Source organism: Typopeltis vanoorti, chromosome 5 (assembly GCF_054136105.1).
Source record: "Typopeltis vanoorti isolate ZY-2024b chromosome 5, IOZ_Tvanoo_1.0, whole genome shotgun sequence".
Classification (NCBI taxonomy): domain Eukaryota; kingdom Metazoa; phylum Arthropoda; class Arachnida; order Uropygi; family Thelyphonidae; genus Typopeltis; species Typopeltis vanoorti.
In genome coordinates, this window is record NC_143553.1 from 75,873,471 (window position 1) to 75,895,460 (window position 21,990).

General features: G+C 36.8%; 2 protein-coding genes and 1 non-coding gene across 5 annotated transcripts in view; 1 reads left to right on the top strand and 2 right to left on the bottom strand.

Moving 5' to 3' along the window:
- The window catches only part of LOC150106547 (mannan-binding lectin serine protease 1-like), a 320,574-nt gene that overhangs the window by 276,486 nt on the left and 22,098 nt on the right, over positions 1-21,990 (bottom strand). Inside the window, exon 1 of one of the 3 annotated variants that reach the window (XM_090393194.1) lies at positions 7,079-7,175. The exons of the other annotated variants lie outside the window; for them this stretch is intronic. The gene's annotated coding sequence lies outside the window, so the exon portion shown is untranslated. Of the gene's footprint in view, positions 1-7,078; positions 7,176-21,990 lie in introns of those variants that run through there. 3 annotated transcript variants of the gene reach the window in all.
- Nup154 (nuclear pore complex protein Nup154) lies at positions 2,286-7,164 on the bottom strand. Its single transcript, XM_090393191.1, has one exon. The coding sequence runs from the start codon at positions 7,030-7,032 to the stop codon at positions 2,818-2,820; it is 4,215 nt and encodes a 1,404-aa protein (XP_090249317.1). The 5' UTR covers positions 7,033-7,164; the 3' UTR covers positions 2,286-2,817.
- Positions 7,626-7,697, top strand: TRNAQ-CUG (transfer RNA glutamine (anticodon CUG)). The gene has a single exon. It is a non-coding gene; the product is annotated as a tRNA-Gln (tRNA).

A 21,990-nucleotide genomic window follows, 5' to 3' on the forward strand; every position in this document is an offset into this window, starting at 1 on the left:
TAGTTATGAACTGCGCTTGATGAAACTTAAATTCAATAGTGTCAATACATACAAAGTAATAATTACAGCAGTAAATTTCCTACATACATTATTGAAAAACTTGTTTTCAAATCCCTTTAATAAACACATAATTATGGATCTTGAACAACAATGTAATTTTTGTTACCCATATACTATAATCATACTTAGAATAAATTATAGTATAATTCTGAATTATTATACATTTCTCTGTCTTTTGGATGAGGGGATAGTTTTTTTGTTTTGTTTTTAAATCAGATAATTATAACCAATAACTAAAAATTCACACGTATACCACAGTAATTAAATTTTAATAATATGTAAATATTTCATCTTAAGTATCTTAAGATGAAATATTAAGATGAAATATCTACATATTAAAATTTAATTACTGTGGTATATGTGTGAATTTTTAGTTATGAATACTCCACAGGTTTCACTGTATATAATAGAATTGTAACCAATGTTGTATGCTTTTCACTACTTATCACCTCAAGGAATATTTATTCCCTTAAAGTTGTTAATATTTATCTTGTCAGATGTAAGAAGCAACTTCATTACTGACTGGGCAAGTAGAATATTCTGGGTGAGAGTGAATTTGATATATATTAAGACCTCTTTATATATCATGACAAAAATCTTGACTGTTTTCACAGTGTATAACTTGGCACAAAGTAAAAAATGAATCCATGGGCAAATCTTCCTATACAGAATTCAAACTAATCTTTATTATACAATGGTGTCCAAAAGCTAAGGATGGATTACATTTTTACCTGTATATTAAAAAATTTTCATGACTACAGCCAAATGTGGACAAATTTATTGCTAGCAAACTAATAAATTATAATACACAAAAAATGTGTTATAAACTTCATAAAATTAAATTGCAATAAGTTTTTGGCAAAAGTTACAAATTTCCTAAGGATGTATTTAAAGAATTAATGTACACTGCTTATAGAAAACTATGCAGAAAGACATTTCGGTATGGAATATATCCACCCTGAACTGCAATGCAGCTCACACAATGTTATACCATGCTTAGCATCAAGCGATTCAGGAGTTCTTGAGGAAAACTGGCCTACTTCTTCAGCAATGCATCTCATACATATTCTATGGGATTGACATCTGGGGAGTGTGCTGACTACTCGATTCGATTAATATCCTTCGTCTCCAGAAGTATCTCTACTGATTGTATATGATGTAACGTAGCATTATCATTCATAAAAATGAATCCTTCACCTACACAGCACCATGGAACAATCACACATGGCATTGAAGAACTTCGTTGCAATATCGTTCACCAGTCGTAGTTCCTTTGTCCAGCATTTGTAGCTCAGTGCATCGATTAAGCATAATGTTTCCCCACACCATGACCACTGTATCTATTTCTGTCGAGAACTTTCTTGCATTGGTAAGCAACACCACTTTCATGCCAGATCAAGTGTCATCTAAAATCGGAGGAAAGACTATTAGTGATTTGTCCAATTTTCATGGATACACCACTGAAAACGTACTCAATGATGAGCTGTGGATAAAGGGATGCAGAGTACAGGTGTTCAGGCATATAAGCCTTCTTGTCACAGATATGTTGCCAGTTTGTCAAGATATCCACATACCTGTGCTTGAATGGAGCTGGCTTGCAAATTTATCTGCTGTGGTGTGTTGATTACGTTTTGCTGTTATAACCAAAAATCTGTTTTCATGCTCTGTGGTGGAGTAAAAGCGACCTCTTAGCAAACATCTAGAACACATTTCATTGGATTGAAATGCTGCCCATAGCTTGGATATCTCACTATGTGCAATTCCAATATCTCTGACAATATCAGTATTCTGTGGCCTTCTTCAGGCTTTCTAATAATTCTTTCCCACATGAAATCATTAAGATGATATCTTTGAGATATTACAAGATATCCAAGTTTGCAACTTTATTCCTTCATGAAAAGTGATTCTTTCAAACAGAATTTGCTTAGCACAGCCTTTTATTCTGTTGAGTGCTACCACATGACCCCTTTGCATGCGATTTGAAGATGTACCCACTTTCCACTCAAAATCTTCAATTATACAAATTGCTACAAGCTGATGCATCTGAATTTCCAATTGTAATCTTTAGAAATAATCTTTGTCCTTAAGTTTTAGACACCAGTGTACATATATATATATATATCATGAATAACTGAATGCATGCATGCCCATGCACACATACAATTCCCATTCTTACTAGTATATTAATCTATTACTAATGGCATGGTGTACCAAATTTCAGAAAAAAATTGAAGCAAATAGCACCTGTTGGTTCATCAATAAGTAATACACCTGTTATGATTTGAACTATGGTGTGTCAGAAGACTACTAACAACAGCTGTTTAACAGGTAATCATTTATTAAAGGCATAATTTTCTAGAACAAGTTATTAAAATTATAAAACCTTATGAAGAATACAAAGGAGTTGCAAGGCAGTGATTTAAGAAATATAAAACTTTTGATCAATTCAAGTTTAGATTTTACAGCAGGAAAATTACAAAATATATTGACCCTCAATTAATATCAATTCAGTATGTAGAAACAGAGTTCTTTATATAAAAATTACAAAAGATTTTGGCTGTAATGCAATATTCTTTAACTTACAGAAAACAACAGCATTCAACTACTATAAGCATTGCAGTCAAACTTTTTGCTGTTCATTCTGTTCAGCCATTCACAAGCTATTTTTACAGTCCAACTTCCCTCCCTCACCTACACACACACACACAAGTAAAAGATTTTATCTTTATACATATTTTTATACTAAAGCATCAAATTTCAAAGTCTTTCCAATCTATGCTGCACTGCTTTAAAGTTTGTAACAAGTGACTGTACAGTTGTGTCTGTTGGGTTCATAGCTTGTAAATCAACCAAATAACCAGCAATCATATCCTGGCAATGAGTAACAAAGGTTCTTCTTTCTGACTGTGCAATTAATGTTGGTGTTTCGGCAAATGTAGCAACTAATAAGGATAAAACTTCTAATAAATGAAGTGGTTTTTTGACTACATGCCAACATGGATCTTTAGACCTATATAAGTTATGATATACATTAAATAACTGTGGAAGAAGAATACCCACAGAACATAGGGTTTGGAATACCCACTTTGAATCAAAATCAAAAGTACATGTTTTATACTCTAAATATTTAACTAAAAAGATTATAGGAAAGAATTTCTGAGACACCACATATTTTTTGCCTAATGTTATTATTTTCTGGCTAAGTGCCTTCATCCTATTATGCGACTGAGAACCCTCAGTCAGATCCAATTCCTTATCAATTATATTTTTCCATAGTGTTTCTATAAGTGTTGGGTCATAGTGTCCAGCACAGTGTACAATTTCTAATTTACATTCTGCCAAATCATAAGGTTCTGCATAGTCTTGATAAAGACGTGTTATATCAAGCAAATCTGAATTTAGTGCTGAAATGGAGTTCTGAATGCTTGATGAATGCTGATCTTTCAACAATATTAGCTCCAGAATATGTAACTGAATTCTTGCCACTTCCATTTTCTCTTCAAGTTCATGTAAAAATTCTCCTTCTCCTTGGGATGTCATTCTAATTTCAGAACTTTTCACACATATGATAGCCCGAGAAAGGTATTCAACACGTTGCTGGAGGTTAATATCTGTTCCATGTCTATCTGCAAGTTTAGCAAGAATCCTAGCTGCTGCTGAGAAATTTTTGCTCTTCTCATAATACTTCCATAACAGATCCATTGAAGCCAAATTGTTCGGTTGTGCACTGACACACTGTTTCAAATAGTTCTCCAAAAAGGAGGATTTTATAAGTAAAAGAGAATCTGTTTGATGGGTCTCTATTAACCAGTCATAGAGAGCAACATGCAGTAATTCATCATCACATTTTAATATCATATTGAATACTTGTTCATAATGTGCTATGGCTTCTTCTGGCAATAACATATCTGGATCTCTAGGAGGTGGTGGCCCTGGTGTTTTGGGTACACTAGGTGATTGAGGATGTGAACAACTTAAAGATTTCAAATGTGCTAAAGTTTCCATAACTACTTTATAGCATTCCATCCGACTTATGTATGCCTGTAATCCTATGTGATCCTCAGGAGGTTCACCACTTTTATAATAGTGCAATGCTATATCTTGACGATCTCTGCACTGGGCTGCAGATAAAGAAAGATCAACTATCCCTTTATAAAAGTGAACAGCTTGGAACAATACACACATTGATTGCAACTTTAAATGGGGACTGATCTCTTTGCACAGCTGTAAGGCTTCATTCAATACTTTATCTTTCTCTTGCTTGTTATGGATATTTTTTGCATTTAGCAGCATTTCATGAGCTTTAGAAAACAAGGCATCTTCACTTCGATATACAGATGGACATACCTCTCTAAGTCTTGAACTAATGGCATCTGTGCTAGCACTATCATCCAAATAACGTGTAATAAGTGCACTCACAAGAGCACCTAATACTTCTTTTCCTGAAACAATAAGATCCCTACAGGTCATACGTTTTAGTTGATTCCGTAAATCCTTTGACAGCAAACCAGCCATGACATGAAATTGATGATCACAGAGAATTTTCCATAGTCCTAAAACTTCACAAGTATGACAAATTAACTGCTGAAGGTTAAGAATAGATACTCTTTCTTGTAATTCTCCTTGAGCCTGTGATTTCTTTTGCAACTGCTGATGCATTTGAGATACTTCTCCAGTAAAACTTCCTGGCATAATAAAATTAAGTACTCGTTGTGGAAGGTTCTGTGTTTGATTAAAATTTCCCGAGACAGAGCTCCCTGCATACTGGCAATTATTTTGAATAAAACCTTTTAAAGATAGAAGCTGTTCAACATAGTAAGATAATTCATCTGATGAGACACTGCTGACAAGTAATTCCCTTTCACCCTTTATATCTGGGCAAGGAATAAGCGAAACTACTTGGTCATTCCAGAGTGGTCTAACAATTCGAGAGAAATAAAGGTACAATCCATTGTGTCTTCCTGAATAAACAATTTCAGGTCCTTGGCTTAAATGTATTCCAGAATGTATATTCGATTGTTGTTGTTGTGATAATGTAGCAGCTTGCTGGAAGTGTGAATCAGAAGTAAGTGATCCAGTTACTGGATTTATGGCTGGCAGTGGTGAATATGGAATGTTAGGCAAAGAATGGGTGGAATGTGACAAGGGTCGAGTCATAGGAGTACTAGTCCAGATTTGACCAGTTCCTGGGGAGGAGGGAGACATAGGCATACCAGCAGAAATCATTGTAGCTGAAGGATACTTAATATGTGCTTCTCCACCATACATAAAAAATGCTTGTGTTGCCCATTCTGCAACTTCTTTGTCTTGAGGTGATAATGAACAGGCCAAAATTAGACATGTTGCACAAGCCTGTGCCTCCTTATGCAGAAGAAAAAAAGCTTTCACTGCTTTGCACTCTGGCCCATCATTATCTATTAGCAACTGCCGTAACTGATCAACAGGCCGTGGCTTAATGATTATATGGGTTCCCTGAGCTGAAAGAAGCACAAATTTTCTTGGTAAATCCATATGTTGAGATACCACAAGTGGAGGTTCAGAAGGAATAATGTTATTATTAACAATGAGTGAACAAAGTGGCTTTGTTGAGTGAGGGAAAGACACTTCTGATAAAGCCCACATTCTTCCATCTACAATCAAAGTTGTATGAAGTTCAATTAGTTGTTGTTCAAATGGAAATGAATCATTGCTCATAGCCCATAATATATCTTGAGCATCTGAATGGCTTGATGCAAGAAGTACACAATTTTTTCGATAATAAGCTATATGAACATGACTGGGTCTTTGAGGTGGTGCATTAGCAGCAAATCCTGGAGGAAGCCTCACATGTAAGAGAGTCAATCTGTATGGCCGTGAATCTGGATAAGTAAATGATGTAGTGGTGAAATAAAGTCTTACTCCAGTTAAAGTTATTGCTACTAAATGTATATGTGGGGATTCTGTAATTTCCAATGCAGTAATATAAACAATGGGACGAAAATTGGATTTATCAATTGTCTGAGCAATATTTAAAGCCTGCTGAACAATGAAGGTCTGAGAAAGAGTAGTGACTTTAGTCATTTGGTTGCCTTCCTTTCCTAGATCGAAAACCTGAATTGTTCCTTTTTCTGATCTTGTATATAATATATGCCTACTATTGTCAATTGTCATTTGCGCAATAGGATCTTCTTCTGAAAATGCAAAACTGAGAACAGACGGGAAAAGAAAGGAAAGAGCACTACTTGAATGGTTAATTTTTTGACATCTTCTGCTAAACCACCTGCTTTCTGCTTGATATGCAAGTTCATATATGCAGCCATCTCTACCACCCATGAATATTCTTCCATTTTCTGTACCCAAGATTCTGACCATATATACACCATCTGTAGCTATGGAAAAAAGAGGTTCAGGAAGTAAATGCATTTCTTCATACAGAAAAGAACTCTCAGAATGTCTACTGAAACTAACACCTAGAACAACTATTTCTACTGGCGTGGTAAGGCATAGAAGATATACTATATAACTCTGAAATATGCCAGGTTTTGGTCTAACCAACCCAACACTAAGAATGGTTTCGCTAAGGCCATCAAAATATGCAAGATCACCCCCATCTTCGTACGTCCACACAAATATGTTACTATCAATAGTTAGCCAGGCCCTTCCAATTTCAGGAAAAAGTCCCATTTGACAGTTACTCTGCATGTGATCAAACTGTTCCACAAGCTCTGCAGGAAGTGGTACTTTTTTCACTAGGCATAATTGCGATAAAGACTGCAAATTAGCGCTCAGTTCAGAAAGGCCTGGATAATCTTGATCTGTAAGCCCACTAACAGTAGGAATATCTGCACTTAGCTTGAGTAAATCAATGAGCTGTGGATAAGAATTATCAAGTTGCAAATGATAATCAACTAAATTAGAAGAGACATCCAACACCTCTTGTTGCCGGCTGGACTGATACAGAGGCACGTGTGATCCAGGCACAATATCGGCCATTTTAATAACCTAGGAATATCACATAAAATAGCAAATTTCGACTTACACGAAAAATAAGTTCCGTTTCATTACTATGCTACCCGTAAATTTTAAAAACCTGCACACTGGGGAGAAAAAAATACAGCGCGCACACACACAAAACCAAAGATTACACATTTTGCGCCAAGACAGTATAATTGAAAACAGCGCTACCTTCCATGCACTAAAGTCAACTGTTTCTGATATTTTCTTAATTATCACTTTATATTTATTCACATAAATATTTAGTTATTTTAAGATTCTTCAATTAGTATAACAGAGTATTTGTTAAAGAAATATGAAAAATATTTTTCAATAGTTAGTATTTGAAGGATAGAATTTCGAATTTTCATATCTGTAATATATATATATGTGTGTGTGTGTGTGTGTGTGTGTGTGTGTGTGTGTGTGTGTGTGTGTGTGTGTGTGTGTGAAATATTCTGCTCATTCCAGTTTTATTAATACAAAACAGTAAATATTAACTTGCAGGCAATTTCACTTAATAACTTTTGTTTTCTTTAATATATGTCTATTACGCTTTCAGAAAACAAAAAGTACGAAACAATTTCGCAATTGGTCCCATGGTGTAATGGTTAGCACTCTGGACTCTGAATCCAGCGATCCGAGTTCAAATCTCGGTGGGACCTACGTAAATTTTTTTTTTCTTTTTATTTTTATTCCCTCTCTTCTTTCTTTCTCATTTTAATTGAGTCATTGAAAGGCCGGTTGAAATGAGATTTTACATATAGTGTAAAAAGGAGCATTTTTCTGAGTGAAGTTCTATTTTAATTTTATTATCGTGCAGTTAACATTACATGTTTATCGTTAGGTCTGCGAATTTTTTTTTCGTTTCTCCAATTATCTTATACATAATATAATGAACATATTTTTTTCCAAAACACATTTTAATTATTTTATTTATATATTTCATTTCACTGAAGTGATTCCAAGTAATTATAAATTATTTTACATGCCTTAAATATAATTTTAGTAGGCAATACCATATAAAGAAGTACAGTACACAGCACAATGGCAAGCTAACAAATAAACTTTTGGACTTTGAATTAAGTTAGTCGATATTTTGTAACTCGGTAGTTTTTTTCGCGGACTACAAATGAATACCACAGTAAGATAATGTACCCAAGCATCATTTTTTTAAAATTACACAAATGAATACGCAATGCCAGCAAAGGTTGGTCGAGTGGTAGAGCCTCTACTACTAATGGCTCGCAAAAAGGTTAGTAGTTGGAAGGAGTATATCGTTCGATGCTGTTGGCACACTCTCCCTCGGTGAGTCTTTGGACTCCCTAGAGGTGTCACATAATAATAAAATACGGAAGGGATGTTTTTTTTTTTTTTTGACAAGAGGATGGTGGATGGATGAATATGGTTTAAGATATGACTCATATAGTTAGTCGATAAACAAACTCATCGCATTTATGAATGATAAACTTCTTGCGGCTGATAGGCCAGTGAATTCCGAAAATACAAAATGCATGCGACTTCATGTGGATGTCGTGTCAGTCCTTTAGGCATTCACTTGTTAGCAATGCTCAAATATCAGACAGTTTTTAATGAAACTTAGCAGAGAGACACTAAATGTATGACAAAATATAATGTTTAAGCCATATAGATCATCATCATCATCAAATCCCGACATATACCCTCAATGAATGCACAGGATATAATAGTATTACATGAAAATTTACATCGTTGCTAACTTCCTATCTACAGTTTTCCTCCATATCAGTCTGTTACCTGTCAAGACTCCCGTATTATCAGATTTAATATTAAACCATCTTCCTGTACTTCCTTCCGTTCTAACGGCTGACTTACAACTCAAAGAAAGACCAAGTATTGCTTGATATAATGCCCCATGAACAGAATATAACTGTAGCGTTTTGAATAACTTCTCTCTTGGCACTTTGTCATATGCTTTTTCCAGATCTACAAAACTTAAATACAGATCTTTGTTATATTCCTATGATTTCTCAACTATCTGTCGTATAAGGTGAAAATCTGATCCTGACAGCCTGAAATTGGCCTGAATCCAGCTTGTTCTTCACCAAGCTTCTCTTTCACAATCCTTCTCACCAGTTTCTTAAGTATAATTGCATGTGTCTTACCAGGAACACTCAGTAATGAATTAGCTCTGTAATTCTCACATTCAGTTTTATTTCCCCTTTTTATATATGGGTACTATGAGAGCTCTACTCCAATCATCTGGAATACTTCCCTCTGTCCGGCGTTCTGAACTACGCAGTGAAGCCACTGTTAGACTTTTATACCTCCATACTTGCGCATTTCTGGTCGAATATTATCTATTCCTGCTGCCTTTCCACATATCCACACACTTCAAGTATGGATATATATTCCTGACTGCATGCCTAGTCAGTATTTTTTAACACTTTACTGTCACTGCTTCTTCCATTTAGCAATTTTTCGAAGTAATTACTCTATACTTCAAGGATATATTTGTCTCTCCAGTTTCCATGTCATCTTTATCATCTCTAATTCCTTTTACTCTTTGCTTAATTTCTGAACGTCTTCAACAACCTCCAGAATATGCCGGCAAAGGTTGGTCGATTGGTAGAGCCTCTGCTACTAATGGCTCAGTTAAGTAAGTTTGAGCGCGGTTAGTAGTTGGAAAGGGCCCAATCGTTCGATTCTGTTGGTATACTCTCCCTCGATAAGTCTTTGGATTCCCTGGAGGTGTCAAATAATAATAATCTTTCCACCTTCTTCTATGTTCTCGCTAAAGTCCTCCCATAACTTTTGTTTAGCTAGTTTAACACAGTGTTTAGCTTTCTTACATTTGTCTCTGTATTCTCTAAGAGCACAAGCTGACTTATTTCCCAGGAACTTTTGATATGCTTTCTTTTTTTCCTTAACTGCCTCTTTTACTTCCTGTGTCCACCACAGGAAGATTTTGATTTTTCTATCCTTGCAGACAACCTCACCACATGCCTGTCTGGCTGAATCAATCTGTTTTCTTCAGGGCTTGCCAGTGAATCTCCAAGATTTGGTTCCTGTTCTCAAACTGTTTCGTTTTTAATTTGAATAATATTTGTTTATTGTAGTATACAGTTCACATCTAAGAGCTGCTCAACTTTAATTCGCTTTAAAACTTCTTACATGTTCTTCTTTTCAATATGAAATTCAATTTTATCCTGCTCAAGACTAAACGGTGATCACTTACAACTTCAAATCCTCTGTACACTCTAATGTCATTCACCGGAGGAAAAAATCGCTATGAACAATAACATAGTTAATGAGACTTTTCTTATTCCTTGTATCATCTCTCATGTGAATTTGTGCACATTTTTATGTTGGAACATTGTGTTAGTAATAACCATTCTATGTCCTGAGCAGAAATCTAACAGGTATTTGCCATTATTATTAGCTTTGCCCTTTTCTCCAAATTTTCCCAAAATATTTTTGTGTGTCCAACAATCATTTCCTACTCTGCTATTTAGATCTCCAACAAGGACAAACTTTTCCTATTTCATTTTGCCAGTTGCTTTCTCTAAAGACTCAAAAAATTCCTCCACTTCTACCTTAGTAGAATCTTCTGTGGGACCATAAGCAAAAAATAAGGCTCAGTGTCCAGTTCCCAATTCTGAAATGCCCACATCACTCTACTTGAGACTGCCTGCCATTCAAGAAGATTAGCCTCATATTTAGTGTTGAATACTATGGCTACTCCTTCTTTTCCTTGATTGTCATTGCCTGAATATAATATTTTACATTTATTGCTCAGAAAGATCTCACCAGTTTTTGTCTTTTTTGTTTCAGTCACCCCTATTATGTCGATCTGGTACTTATCTAATTTCTCAGGTAGCTCCATTTCTTTGTCATCCAGGCTGCTTATGTTGATAATACTGATCTTGAACTCTGGTGATGTTGAGTTGGGGAGGGTTTTAGTATTTGTTCCAGTAGCTGACTTTTTGCTGTTTGCCCTGGTTCCCCGGCGAAAACAATGGGGACCTTATTTAACCGAGCGACACGCCAGAAAGCATGAAATTCTGTTATGTTGTATATTCATTTGAAATTTTGGTTTAAGCCAATAAGAATACAATTTGGTTGACAAAATCCCAAATTTCCAGCCAATGTTTGTCCGTTCAGTATCCAGGTAGATACCTAACAGGGTGCACCACGAGAAGGTGAGGATTGGACATTAGGTCAGAAGCCCTGGTCGGTTCTCCGAATTCCTTTAAAGGCTATGTGGAGATCTCCACTCAGTTATATTGCTTCGACCCTTAAGTACCCCCTGCCGTATAGATTAAGTGATTAAGCCTGTGTAGCTCAGTGGTTGTGGCGTTTGCACACCATGGCGCTTGACCGCATGAAAAAGCCTTTTTTCGATCGGTTCCCGAGTTAGTCGATCTCTGGAACGGGAAAGCGGGCTTTTTTCTCCCGAAAACTCGGGTTTTTCGTACCGTAAACTAAAGAAAATCGATCGTAGAACCCACATTATTTCAGACATTAAATATGAGTGTTAGGTACCACGAGATGGCGGCACTTGTTGAGCCATCTCTCTTAAACTCTTAACTGCGTGCCGCTTAATTAGTGATAGCCTTGGGCACGGTATCTCTAATTGGGTACCAGTGGAGATTGAACTTCCTACTCAGTCTCGAAAAATTAGATTGTGCTAAAAACGGCCTCGCCTACTCCCTACAAGAATAAAAAGGCGTTAGCTGATTTTTTTTTTTTTTTTTGATTGATTAGACCACATCTGGACTACTGCGCATCGATTTGGTCACCTGCTTTCCTAGATGAGAAACAAGCTGTAGAAAAAGTTCGGAGGCGAATAACAAAAGCAATTATCAGGGTTGTGGAATACTGACTATGAAGACAGGCTTCGAGAATGTGGATTACAGATGCTAGTGAATAGACGGAAGAGGGGCGATATGATTGAGACATAAATTGCTAAGAGGCGCTAATCAAATACATACCAAAGATATTTTTCAAAGGGTTGAAGGAGGGAAGGGGATAAAGACAAGAGGTTATTCTTGGAAGTTGTATAATGGTGCGGTGCGTAAGAGAGTGCGGCAAGACTTGATGAGTCTTGACTCCAGGAGGCATTTGTATGATGATGATGATGATGATGATGATGATGATGATGATGATGATGATGATGATGATAATAATAATAGAGCTTGTGCAGCTCAGTGGATGTGGCGTTTGCACACCACCGCGCTAGGCCGCACGAAGGAAGTCTTGGTTTCGAGTCTAGTCGGCGACTAGAGGAAATTTTTCTAAGCCTTTTTTCGACCGGTTCCCGAGTTAGTCGATCTCTGGCAAGCAGGTTTTTCCTCCCGGAAACTCGGGTTTTTCGTCCTGTAAACTCAAGAAAATCGACCGTAGAACCCACATTATTTCTGACATTAAATATATTGTGTTAGGGTTAGAGACCACGAGATGGCGGCACATTTGAGCCGTCTCTCTTCACTGCGTACCGCTTAATTAGTGATAGCCTTGGGCCATCTGTCTCTGATTGGGTACCAGTGGAGATTGAACTGCCCACTCAGTCTCCAAAAGTTAGATAGGGCTAAATGGCCTCGCCTACTCCCGTATATACGGGAATAAAAAGGCGTTAGCTGATTTTTTTTTTATTTTTATAATAATAATAATAATAATAAACTAGTGGAGGTGTACAAAAATGCACAAAAATGATGCTCCATATATGTTAAACGTTTCTAACTCGTTTAATGATTCATTAAAAAATAAGAATTGTGGGTAATGAGGCAGAGAGAAGTGTTTTCAAATTATAAATAATAAAGCTAAATCAAAATTAACAGGGCGGGAAGATAAAAATAAGTATTTAAACTAACGAAGAAAAAAAACACGAAAGGCTTAATTCTGGATAATATGCTTGATTCAAAAATGAAAAATCCAAAGCAAATGTGGGGAGAGAAGAATTCTTGACTCTTCCCGTACTTTAATCTTCCCTGGCTCAACAAGTGAATAACTTGTCAGTGCCAGGCTTAGCTTCATACAACTAATTAATGCTATGATGGACGGATAATCCTCTCTTCATAGTTTGGTATGTCTGTAAACTATGCTGTGTTCACCGGCGGTTTGTCAGTCTTGCGGAATGAAACATACGAGGTAGTTTGGAAAGTTCTGATAAACATTCTGAACAAAATTGATATTAAAGCAACTGATATCATCATAAGAATGAGAATATAAGAATATAAGAACATAAGTTACCTTCGTAACTCTGCTACTAGTATGTTCTTTCTTGTGATTATATCCGTTTCTTTAATATCATTCTCGTTCTAAATGTTTATCAGAACTTTCGAAACCTCTTCTCGTGCAAGTTTCTAAAAAAAAAAAAAAAAAAGCACACAGTACAGTGCCTTACTGAGTGAGAACTGCTTACTCACCTTTGGTTGAAATACGGGTGCAATTTCTCAGGGGAGAAAACTTTAGAGAGTGAAAACCACAGAAACCCACAAAAATTAATAATTGGATATATTTGGTTTCTTTATTTTAAATAATTCAAATGGTTTAATAGGGGATCATAATACAGCAGTACATGTTTAGGGGACGGTACGCAGTGATACCCTATATTGACGGTGACGTGAGATAAACGATCACGGTATCGCTTTATTCAACTTTTCCTGCTAACCTGGAATGCATACCGGCCTATATTTTTTATGTTATTCTTTTAAAGCTCAACAAGATAGACATTGAAAAAAAAAATTATATATAGATATCCGTTTATTTATTTGTCCACTAACGCTATTACCAATATACTCGGAGAAATTTTTGCGAGCTGTCGATAATCGTTGATTGTGCTGCATTCAATGAATATATAATTTAATATGCTGTTTATCTAAGTATGATTATGGAGAGTGATCATCGCAGATGTTCTGTAGGGTTTAAATCAAGTCTCTGTTAAGGCCAGTCAAGTGGGATGAGGTTCATGTCCAAAAACCGTGCAGTTACAGCAGCAGTCTTATAACTGCTGCTGTAACTTGCTGAAAGAGACAATGGTCACTTCTGTAGAAACAATACAAAGTAGGAAGCATTGCATTGTACAGAATCATCAGATTACTCTCGGAGTTCTATGTGAGGAGCACCGAATTTTGTAGTTGGGTTTACGCACTCTGGTAAGATACATTCACCGGGAATCTACCACACCCACATCTGCCCATCTGCTCGGTAGAGGGTGTAGCTTTCCAAGCTTACACTTCTCACTCTACATACTCTTTGCGCCACTGAACCACTGAAGATAACGCTGCATTTTGGTTCGCGTAATGTGGGACTTGCATATTGCTGTCCTATCATGGAAACCTATGTTATGAACCTAATTTCTAAATGTTTTTGTGCAGACTAAAGTTCAAGACAATATACGGAACTCCGCATTCAACGTGTCGGCCGATGAATGGCAGTTTTTACATATTATCTTTGTAGCACCCTAGTGTCGCGTAAGCGGATTGTGATGGGTCGTCCACTGCGGTAGTACTTGCAGTTGACTCCCTGCGGTTTCATCTTATTATAGTATCACTGATTTTAACACCTGGGATGGCCCAATTTGTCTAACAGATAGGCCCATCCCTCGCACAACACTGAATCGGTTCTCTTCTCGCAGCAATTTCTTTGGGACACAGTCAATTATTTGGGAGCATCATATTCTTCCAATTTATACCGGCTACAAACACGTGACTTGTTACGTGGCATGACATGATGTACCTTGCCCGTTGACATCTTTCCAAGTAGTGTTGTTGTTGTTGTGCTATTAAGTCACCATTCTGGAAGAATATATCATTCAAATAATGATAACGGTGTGGTAGTGGTGACAAGGACTGATATGAGAATAGAAGCTGATGAAATTGAGTTACTTCGGTTATTGCAGAATCTCAATGCAACTACAGCGGTGAGATTATATGGAATAACAGCTTGATTTTTGTGAAGATTTGCAAGGGAAATGACAATCCATATAACTTTTATTGGACTGTTTAATTTAAGTCGCAGCTCTGGCAAGTTCCCAACAGGATGGAAGGTGGGCAAAATAATTCCTTTGAATAATGAAGATCTAAGTTGGTAGTAGAAAATTATAGACTGATCAGTATCTGAGGAGTAGTTGTAAAAGTACTGGAAAAGTTGGTCAATAAGAGAATTCAGGAATGTGTGGATAAGAATGTCTCACTCTATGAACAGCAGAATGGCTTTTAAAAGGGTCGATCATGCCTTAGTAATTTAATATAGTGACAGCTGAGTTGAATAAAGAGAATGGGTTCACAATGATTCTGCAAGATTTTTCGAAACTTTTTCACAGGATACCATATTGAATTTTGTGATATGAATACAAGAGTATATGGAGGGGTAGAATTCAAAAGAATTCAGGTGACTAGCGGTGTGCCACAAGGCTCCGTGCGTGAACGCCTGCTGTTCAATTTGTACATAAATGATATAGGGAATAATTTGAAGGGAGATATTCAGTTGTTTGCTGATTATCACAGTCAGGTTGGGCGTTAGTTAATCAAAGTGATCTAGAGAACTTGTAAGATTATTTAAATGGGTTGACAGTATTATGAAAACATAAACGAGTTAGGTAAACGAGCACTTGACTGGAAACCTAAGACATATACTGTTTATTGCTAAGAAATGTGAAGAAGAAGTCCACTACAAATATCTCTGGGTCAAACAGGGCAAACTCTTCATGAGAAGAGACGAGACATCTAAAATATAGCGAAGCAGATGCGAAGAAGACATGTAAAGTCTTCACAAACAAACAATAATACACAAACAAACCCTCCCCATACTTAATGATATCGATAGGAATAGAGAAAATGGAGACAGAGAATTATTTGAAGAATTCAGTAATCACTTTGCCATGGTCAGTGAAAGCATTCTGAAAAATGCTAAAACCACCCATCAGAATTGCACTTCCAAGAGAATTGATAACTCTATATATGTTTTCCCCACTTGTGAAAACGAATCAACAGTGTTACAGCTAAACTAAAAACCAAAACTTCGGGATACGATGGTTCTGTGAAAGTATTGTGAAAGAATGCCAAATATATATTATGGAACCCCTAATGTACATTTTTAACTTATCACAGATGACAGGTACGTTTCCATTTGATTTTAAGATGGCCGTAATTGTACCTATTTACAAAAAGCGAAACAAAAATAACTTGAAAAATTACAGACCGATCTCCCTTCTACCGGTATTTTCGAAAATATTAGAGAAATTAGTAAAAATTAGACTCATGAAATTTTGGAACAAAAATAACTTCTTTTCAAAGAAAATCAATTTGAGTTCAGGCAAAACTTTAGCACAGAACATGATTTACTGAACTTCACAAACACAGTTTATACCTCCATAGATGAACATAAACTAACATTAGCAGTCTTTTTAGATATACACAAAGCTTTTGACGCTGTATCACATGAAAGTTTAATAAAGAAAATATTTAAAAAAATTAAGTCATAGGAATACGAGGTACTGCTCTAAATTGGTTCAAAAATTATTTAAATGCCAGATCAGAAATTGTAAAAATAAATAGTAAACTGTGGTGTATCACAAGGATCTGTCTTAGGACCAATTTTATTTAATATTAATATCAATGACTTTTGTAATCTTAAACTAAACAGCAAAATAAATACTTTTGCAGATAATACAGTACTAATTTTCTCTACGGACATAGCCGAATAAATGCAAACCATAGTGAATGCTGATCTTTTAAAAGTAACGTTGGTTCCAGTTAAATAAACTGAGTCCTGAATGCTTTATAAACTAAATATGTAAATTTTAATTTGAAAAATGAACTTCACTGTACAATTAATTTTGGCATGATTGGAATCACAGGACAAATTCAAATTGCAACTGTGAGGAAATAGAAAAAGTCAATGCAATAACTTACTTGGGATTAAATATTGATAGTAATTTAAGCTGGAAACCGTATATTACCGATCAAATAAAAAATTAAATTTACATATGCTAAAAATGTTATATTTTGTATGGATTCAAAGCACCCTACAATATGGTAAAGTTGGGGAGGAATCTATCGCCCTACGCTGAAACCTTTACTTTCCACTCAGAATAATGTAATTCAAATCTTAACTAGAAACATATAAAAGGCTACTGCAATCTGTAATAAATATACCATACTAAAGATACTATCCCTTAGATATTTATACGCCTATAGGTTACTGTTATTCATAAAGGATTGTGAGTTGGATCGACCGTGAGATGCGGTGATTAATACTCTTGGAGAGTAATGGGTGGCAATGCTGTAGCCAATGAAGTTCTAACTGAGACTCGGCTATTGCTGTTACCCTCTTGCCATGATCAGAGTTTTAATAGCTCAAGAACACTTTATCCTTACGCTGTCCTCTACAGATAACGGGGAAGATGAAAAGCATTCTTGCTTCGCCCTTTCAAGCCAGTCCTTATAAGGACTATAAGTTATTCATAAAAATGATTAGATTGGGAGTTTTCTTCAGGATTATAGAGTGATTGGTGTTGTAAATTAGTGATTGATTGAAGATGAAAAGACTCATCAGATCACTGATAGTGGAGCACAAGATAAGACTTTGACTTTTGATTTTTTATGCAATTTAATTGCTATTGCTTAGCGTATTTAGTCAACGCTAGGTATTGCTGGCAGTCCTCTGCAGCTGCGGGATTTTTTACAGAATTTCTGCTGGCAGGTCACTAGACCTGTGGGATTTCTACTTGCGCTCACATCAATTAAATCGATATGAGCGTGCCTAACCTAGACGCCGTCACTGATTTGCTCGATGAAGAGCCGGTACTTATACACATTAATAAACTTCAAAGAAGTTCAAGCTGAAATGGCCTACTAGCATGATCGATCTCGACATCATTATCGAGCCACTCGACAAAGGGCTAGCATTCACTTTTGTTAAAAAACTTCTCAAAAAATTTGAACGAGAATGGCCCGGCTACTTAAACTTATATTCTTCACCCGAGGTTGATGATGAGGGAAATGAAGACTCTCCTCAAATGGAGGAAAAACTCAATCTAGTTGTCTCTGCCTCTAATCCTTCTGATGAAGGAGAGATTCACGCTCGTAAGAAGCGAAAACCTCTCGCTGCTGAGCCAACAAATAATGTTGGAATGGACGAAGACGCTCCCATTTCAGACCCCTCTGCCTCCCCCAATGAAAAGGTGCCACCGATTATCCTAAGGGAAAAGCAGAGATGGACAACACTAAGAACCACCATGGTTAACTTACAAATAAGTTATAGATCGACTAAAAATGCATATGAGGGCATAAAAATTCAGCCAGCCAAGGTGGCTGATTACAGAAATCTTACAAAGCAGTTGGACGCAAGAGGAACACAATATCACACATTTTGACTTGCTTCCGAAAAAAAATCTGAAAGCGGTCCTACGAGGAGTCTCCGAGGATATTGACACGGATGAAATAGTCCCTGACCTCAACTTACAGGATCTACCTCCCATAAAGGTCAGTAGAATGATCAGATCAAATAAGACACCTATGCCTCTTGTTTTATTAGAGATTCATAATATTTACAAAGACATACAATCTAAAATTAATCTGCATACTTAAAATCACCCCAGAACCATTGAGGAAGAAAGCATCTTCTGGGCAGTGCCACAGATGCCAAAAATTTGGCCATGCCCAGAAGCTATGCAAAGCCCAATACAGATACTTAAAATGTGGCGAGAATCACCCCACGAACACCTGCACCATGCCAATATCCACTCCGGCTAAGTGCGCTAATTGTGGCGGTCCTCACCCCGCTAGTTATAGAGGATGTATACATCACCCCAAAAACAGATGGAACGATCCAAATAATCACCCTACCTCGTCATCTAGTGCGAGAGTTCCTGAAATTCAAGCTCCGCAGTCCTCCAAGTGTGAGAATATGACAACAGGTGCTTGCCCACCATTAACTGAGCCCCCTAAGAAAATGAATCTTCACCATCAAGCGAGAACATATGCTGATGTGGCCTGCTCCAAACAGATAGTACAACCCAGAACCTGAATAATCTACATTCAAATCTATCAGCTATTATTACCTCTTCTCTTGCAAATATGCTGCAGGATTTCACCAACTCAAATCCATCACTAAGTGTTACAAAAAGATTTTTACAGCAAACCCAATCCATATTATCTGCACTCTCTGATGCATAGGAAAAAAATCACCCCAAATTCGCTTAGGATTATCGCTTGGAACGTCAACTGTATCAAAAACAAAGTGTTGGAAATCCAGGAATTCGATAATAGATATAACCCAGATATATTTCTAATCAATGAAACTCACCTGAGGCCAGCTATCAACCTAAAAATCAGAGGGTATCAGATTTTCAGAAACGACAGACTTGGGGAGTTGGAGGTACAGCCACCCTTATCAAAAACTATATCAACCATCATTCAATAACCAACCCTACAACCACCAACCTCGAAATGACAGGCATTAATGTCCTGACAAACTCAATTGGAAACCTAAAAATTTTTGCTGCTTACAACCCTCCATCAAAAACATTGTTGACCTCAGATCTGGATGCCATCCTTGGAGTAAAACATCCTGCTTGGAACAGTAAATCTACCAACAAAAATGGCCGCATACTGTTTAACTACTCAAGTTCCAATTGCATAGCTGTGGCTGGTCCTTCAATACCAACTCATCTCAGTCCAATTGGCTCCTCCAACGACCGAGATATAGTTGTCCTCCAAAATATCAAATTTCAGTACAATTTGGATTCATTTGACGAATTAACCTCTGACCACAACCCTATTTTGCTCCAATTAGTCAATCAGAAGGGACTGTTCCCCTCGCCTCACACCTTCATACCTTGGGAAAAATTATCCAATGTGCTCCCAAACTACTTTGGTCCTGTTCCTCATATTAATTCTAAAGAAGAAATTGATTCTGCAATCAATAAATTTACTCAACAAATCAATGGAGCCTTATCATCTATCACCTCAAATATGCCTACTTCTAAGCCTAAAAGACTTTCAGAAGATATTATGAACATCATCGGGGGAAAAAAATAAGGCAAGAAAAAGATACTTTAATACAAGGGCTCTGCAGGGTAAAAAGTTACTCAACCTGTTGAATAGCGCAGTGAGAGATACACTGAAGGCCCACAAACTAACAAACTATGGGAGGATAAATTAGCTTCTATTTCACCCGGTGATCAAACCGTTTGGAGACTGTTAAGAAATATCAAAAATAAAAATAAAACTTTTCCTCCTCTCAAATCGGATTTAGGCATAGTTCACTCAGATGCTGAAAAAGCTGAAACTATAGTCAAAAACTTAGAAAAGCAGTGCAGCCCATCTTATGATAACCTGAACTTCAATAATATTTATAAAATCCACCGCCACGTCAGATACATACTAAAATAGTGTGATGCTTGTACCAGCCAACTAACACCTACTTCTCCACCTGAAATCTACTACATCATACAAAATTTAAAAAAAAAAAAAAAAAGCCCCTGGACCTGATGGCATCCCTAATAAAGTTATTAATCTGCTACCCCGAAAGGCCATTGTACATCTTACAACAATAATAAATGCCATGCTTAGATTAAAATACTTTCCCTATGCTTGGCAGTTGGCAGATGTGGTCCCTATTTATAAGCCTGGTAAGGACCTACAACTGCCACAAAGTTATCGCCCCATCAGTCTGATTTCCAATTTGGGAAAAATTGCTGACAAAGTCATCCTTTCCAAAATTCAAGTTTCTGTTAGAATGCTAAATATATTACCTACAGAGTAGTTTGGTTTTCGCAAACTCCACAACACTTCTTAACAGATCCATAGACTAGTTGAATACATTACCACCAGCTTCAACTGGCATCAATACACCGGAGCAATCTTTCTTGACTTAGAAAAGGCCTTCAACAAATTATGGCACTTTGGATTCCTATACAAGCTGATTTTAGCCGGGATTCCACTGGATTACACTGGAACACACCTCATTAAGTCCTTCCTGGAAGACGCATGCAAGTTAAACTAAATGGGGCGGTATCTACCCTGAGGTGGATCTTGGCTGGAGTGCCTCAAGGATCCCTCCTGGCGCCGATACGTTTCTCGATTTACATCGCGGACATCCCGCATAACACGATGTCATCTATCATTGCTCCCTATGCTGACGATACAGCAATACTGGCCAGATATCTTAAACCACATCTTGTTACAAACTACAAGATAACCTGCTGAAACTGGAACACTGGTTCTCGGTTCTCCATTTGGAGACTGCAAGTAAATCCTCAAATAAGCAGTGCTCTTCTGTTCACAAAAAATTCAACATCTCCCAAAGAAGGCATCTTTCTATTTAACATCAAGATTCCCTGGAAAACAGAAGCCAAATATCTCGGCGTACTGCTAGATAGAAAACTAACTTTCAGTCCGCATGCAAAATCCTTATGTGCAAAGGCATCAAAAGTTATCACTCAGCTCTATCCTCTTATCAATAGGAACAGCAAACTAGACATTAAAATCAAATTGCTCCTCTACCAGTTGATGATTCGTCCTATTGTCACAAGCTCAAATATCCTTGAACTGCAAAGACTGCAAAACAAATGCTTATGCATGATCTTAAATGCACCATACATCAGAAATGTTCAACTTCGTCGAGACACAAATATCCCTTATATCTACTCTTCCCTGCAATCTTTCGCAGTAAAGTACTTCTCAAAATCATCCTCACATCCAGATGAATTAGTCCAACAAGCAGCAAATTATAATGAATCGGAATTATGCAAATATAGACGACCTAAGGCCATCCTAGTTCCTTTCAAGATCTATAACTTGCCCAACTCGGGCTGAGCACGTAGCTTATAATTTTTTCCCTACACAGTAACCTATCAGATAGCAGGGATTAAAAGCATTATGCTTCACCCTTATACACAGTAACGTTCTGCGTTATTCATAAAATATGAGAAAAGAAAAGTATTAGGATTATTGGAGAGGACGAGTGAAA

Coding starts and splice junctions, on each gene's coding strand:
- Nup154 (XM_090393191.1), bottom strand. CDS start 7,032: ATGGCCGATATTGTGCCTGGATCACACGTGCCTCTGTATCAGTCCAGC.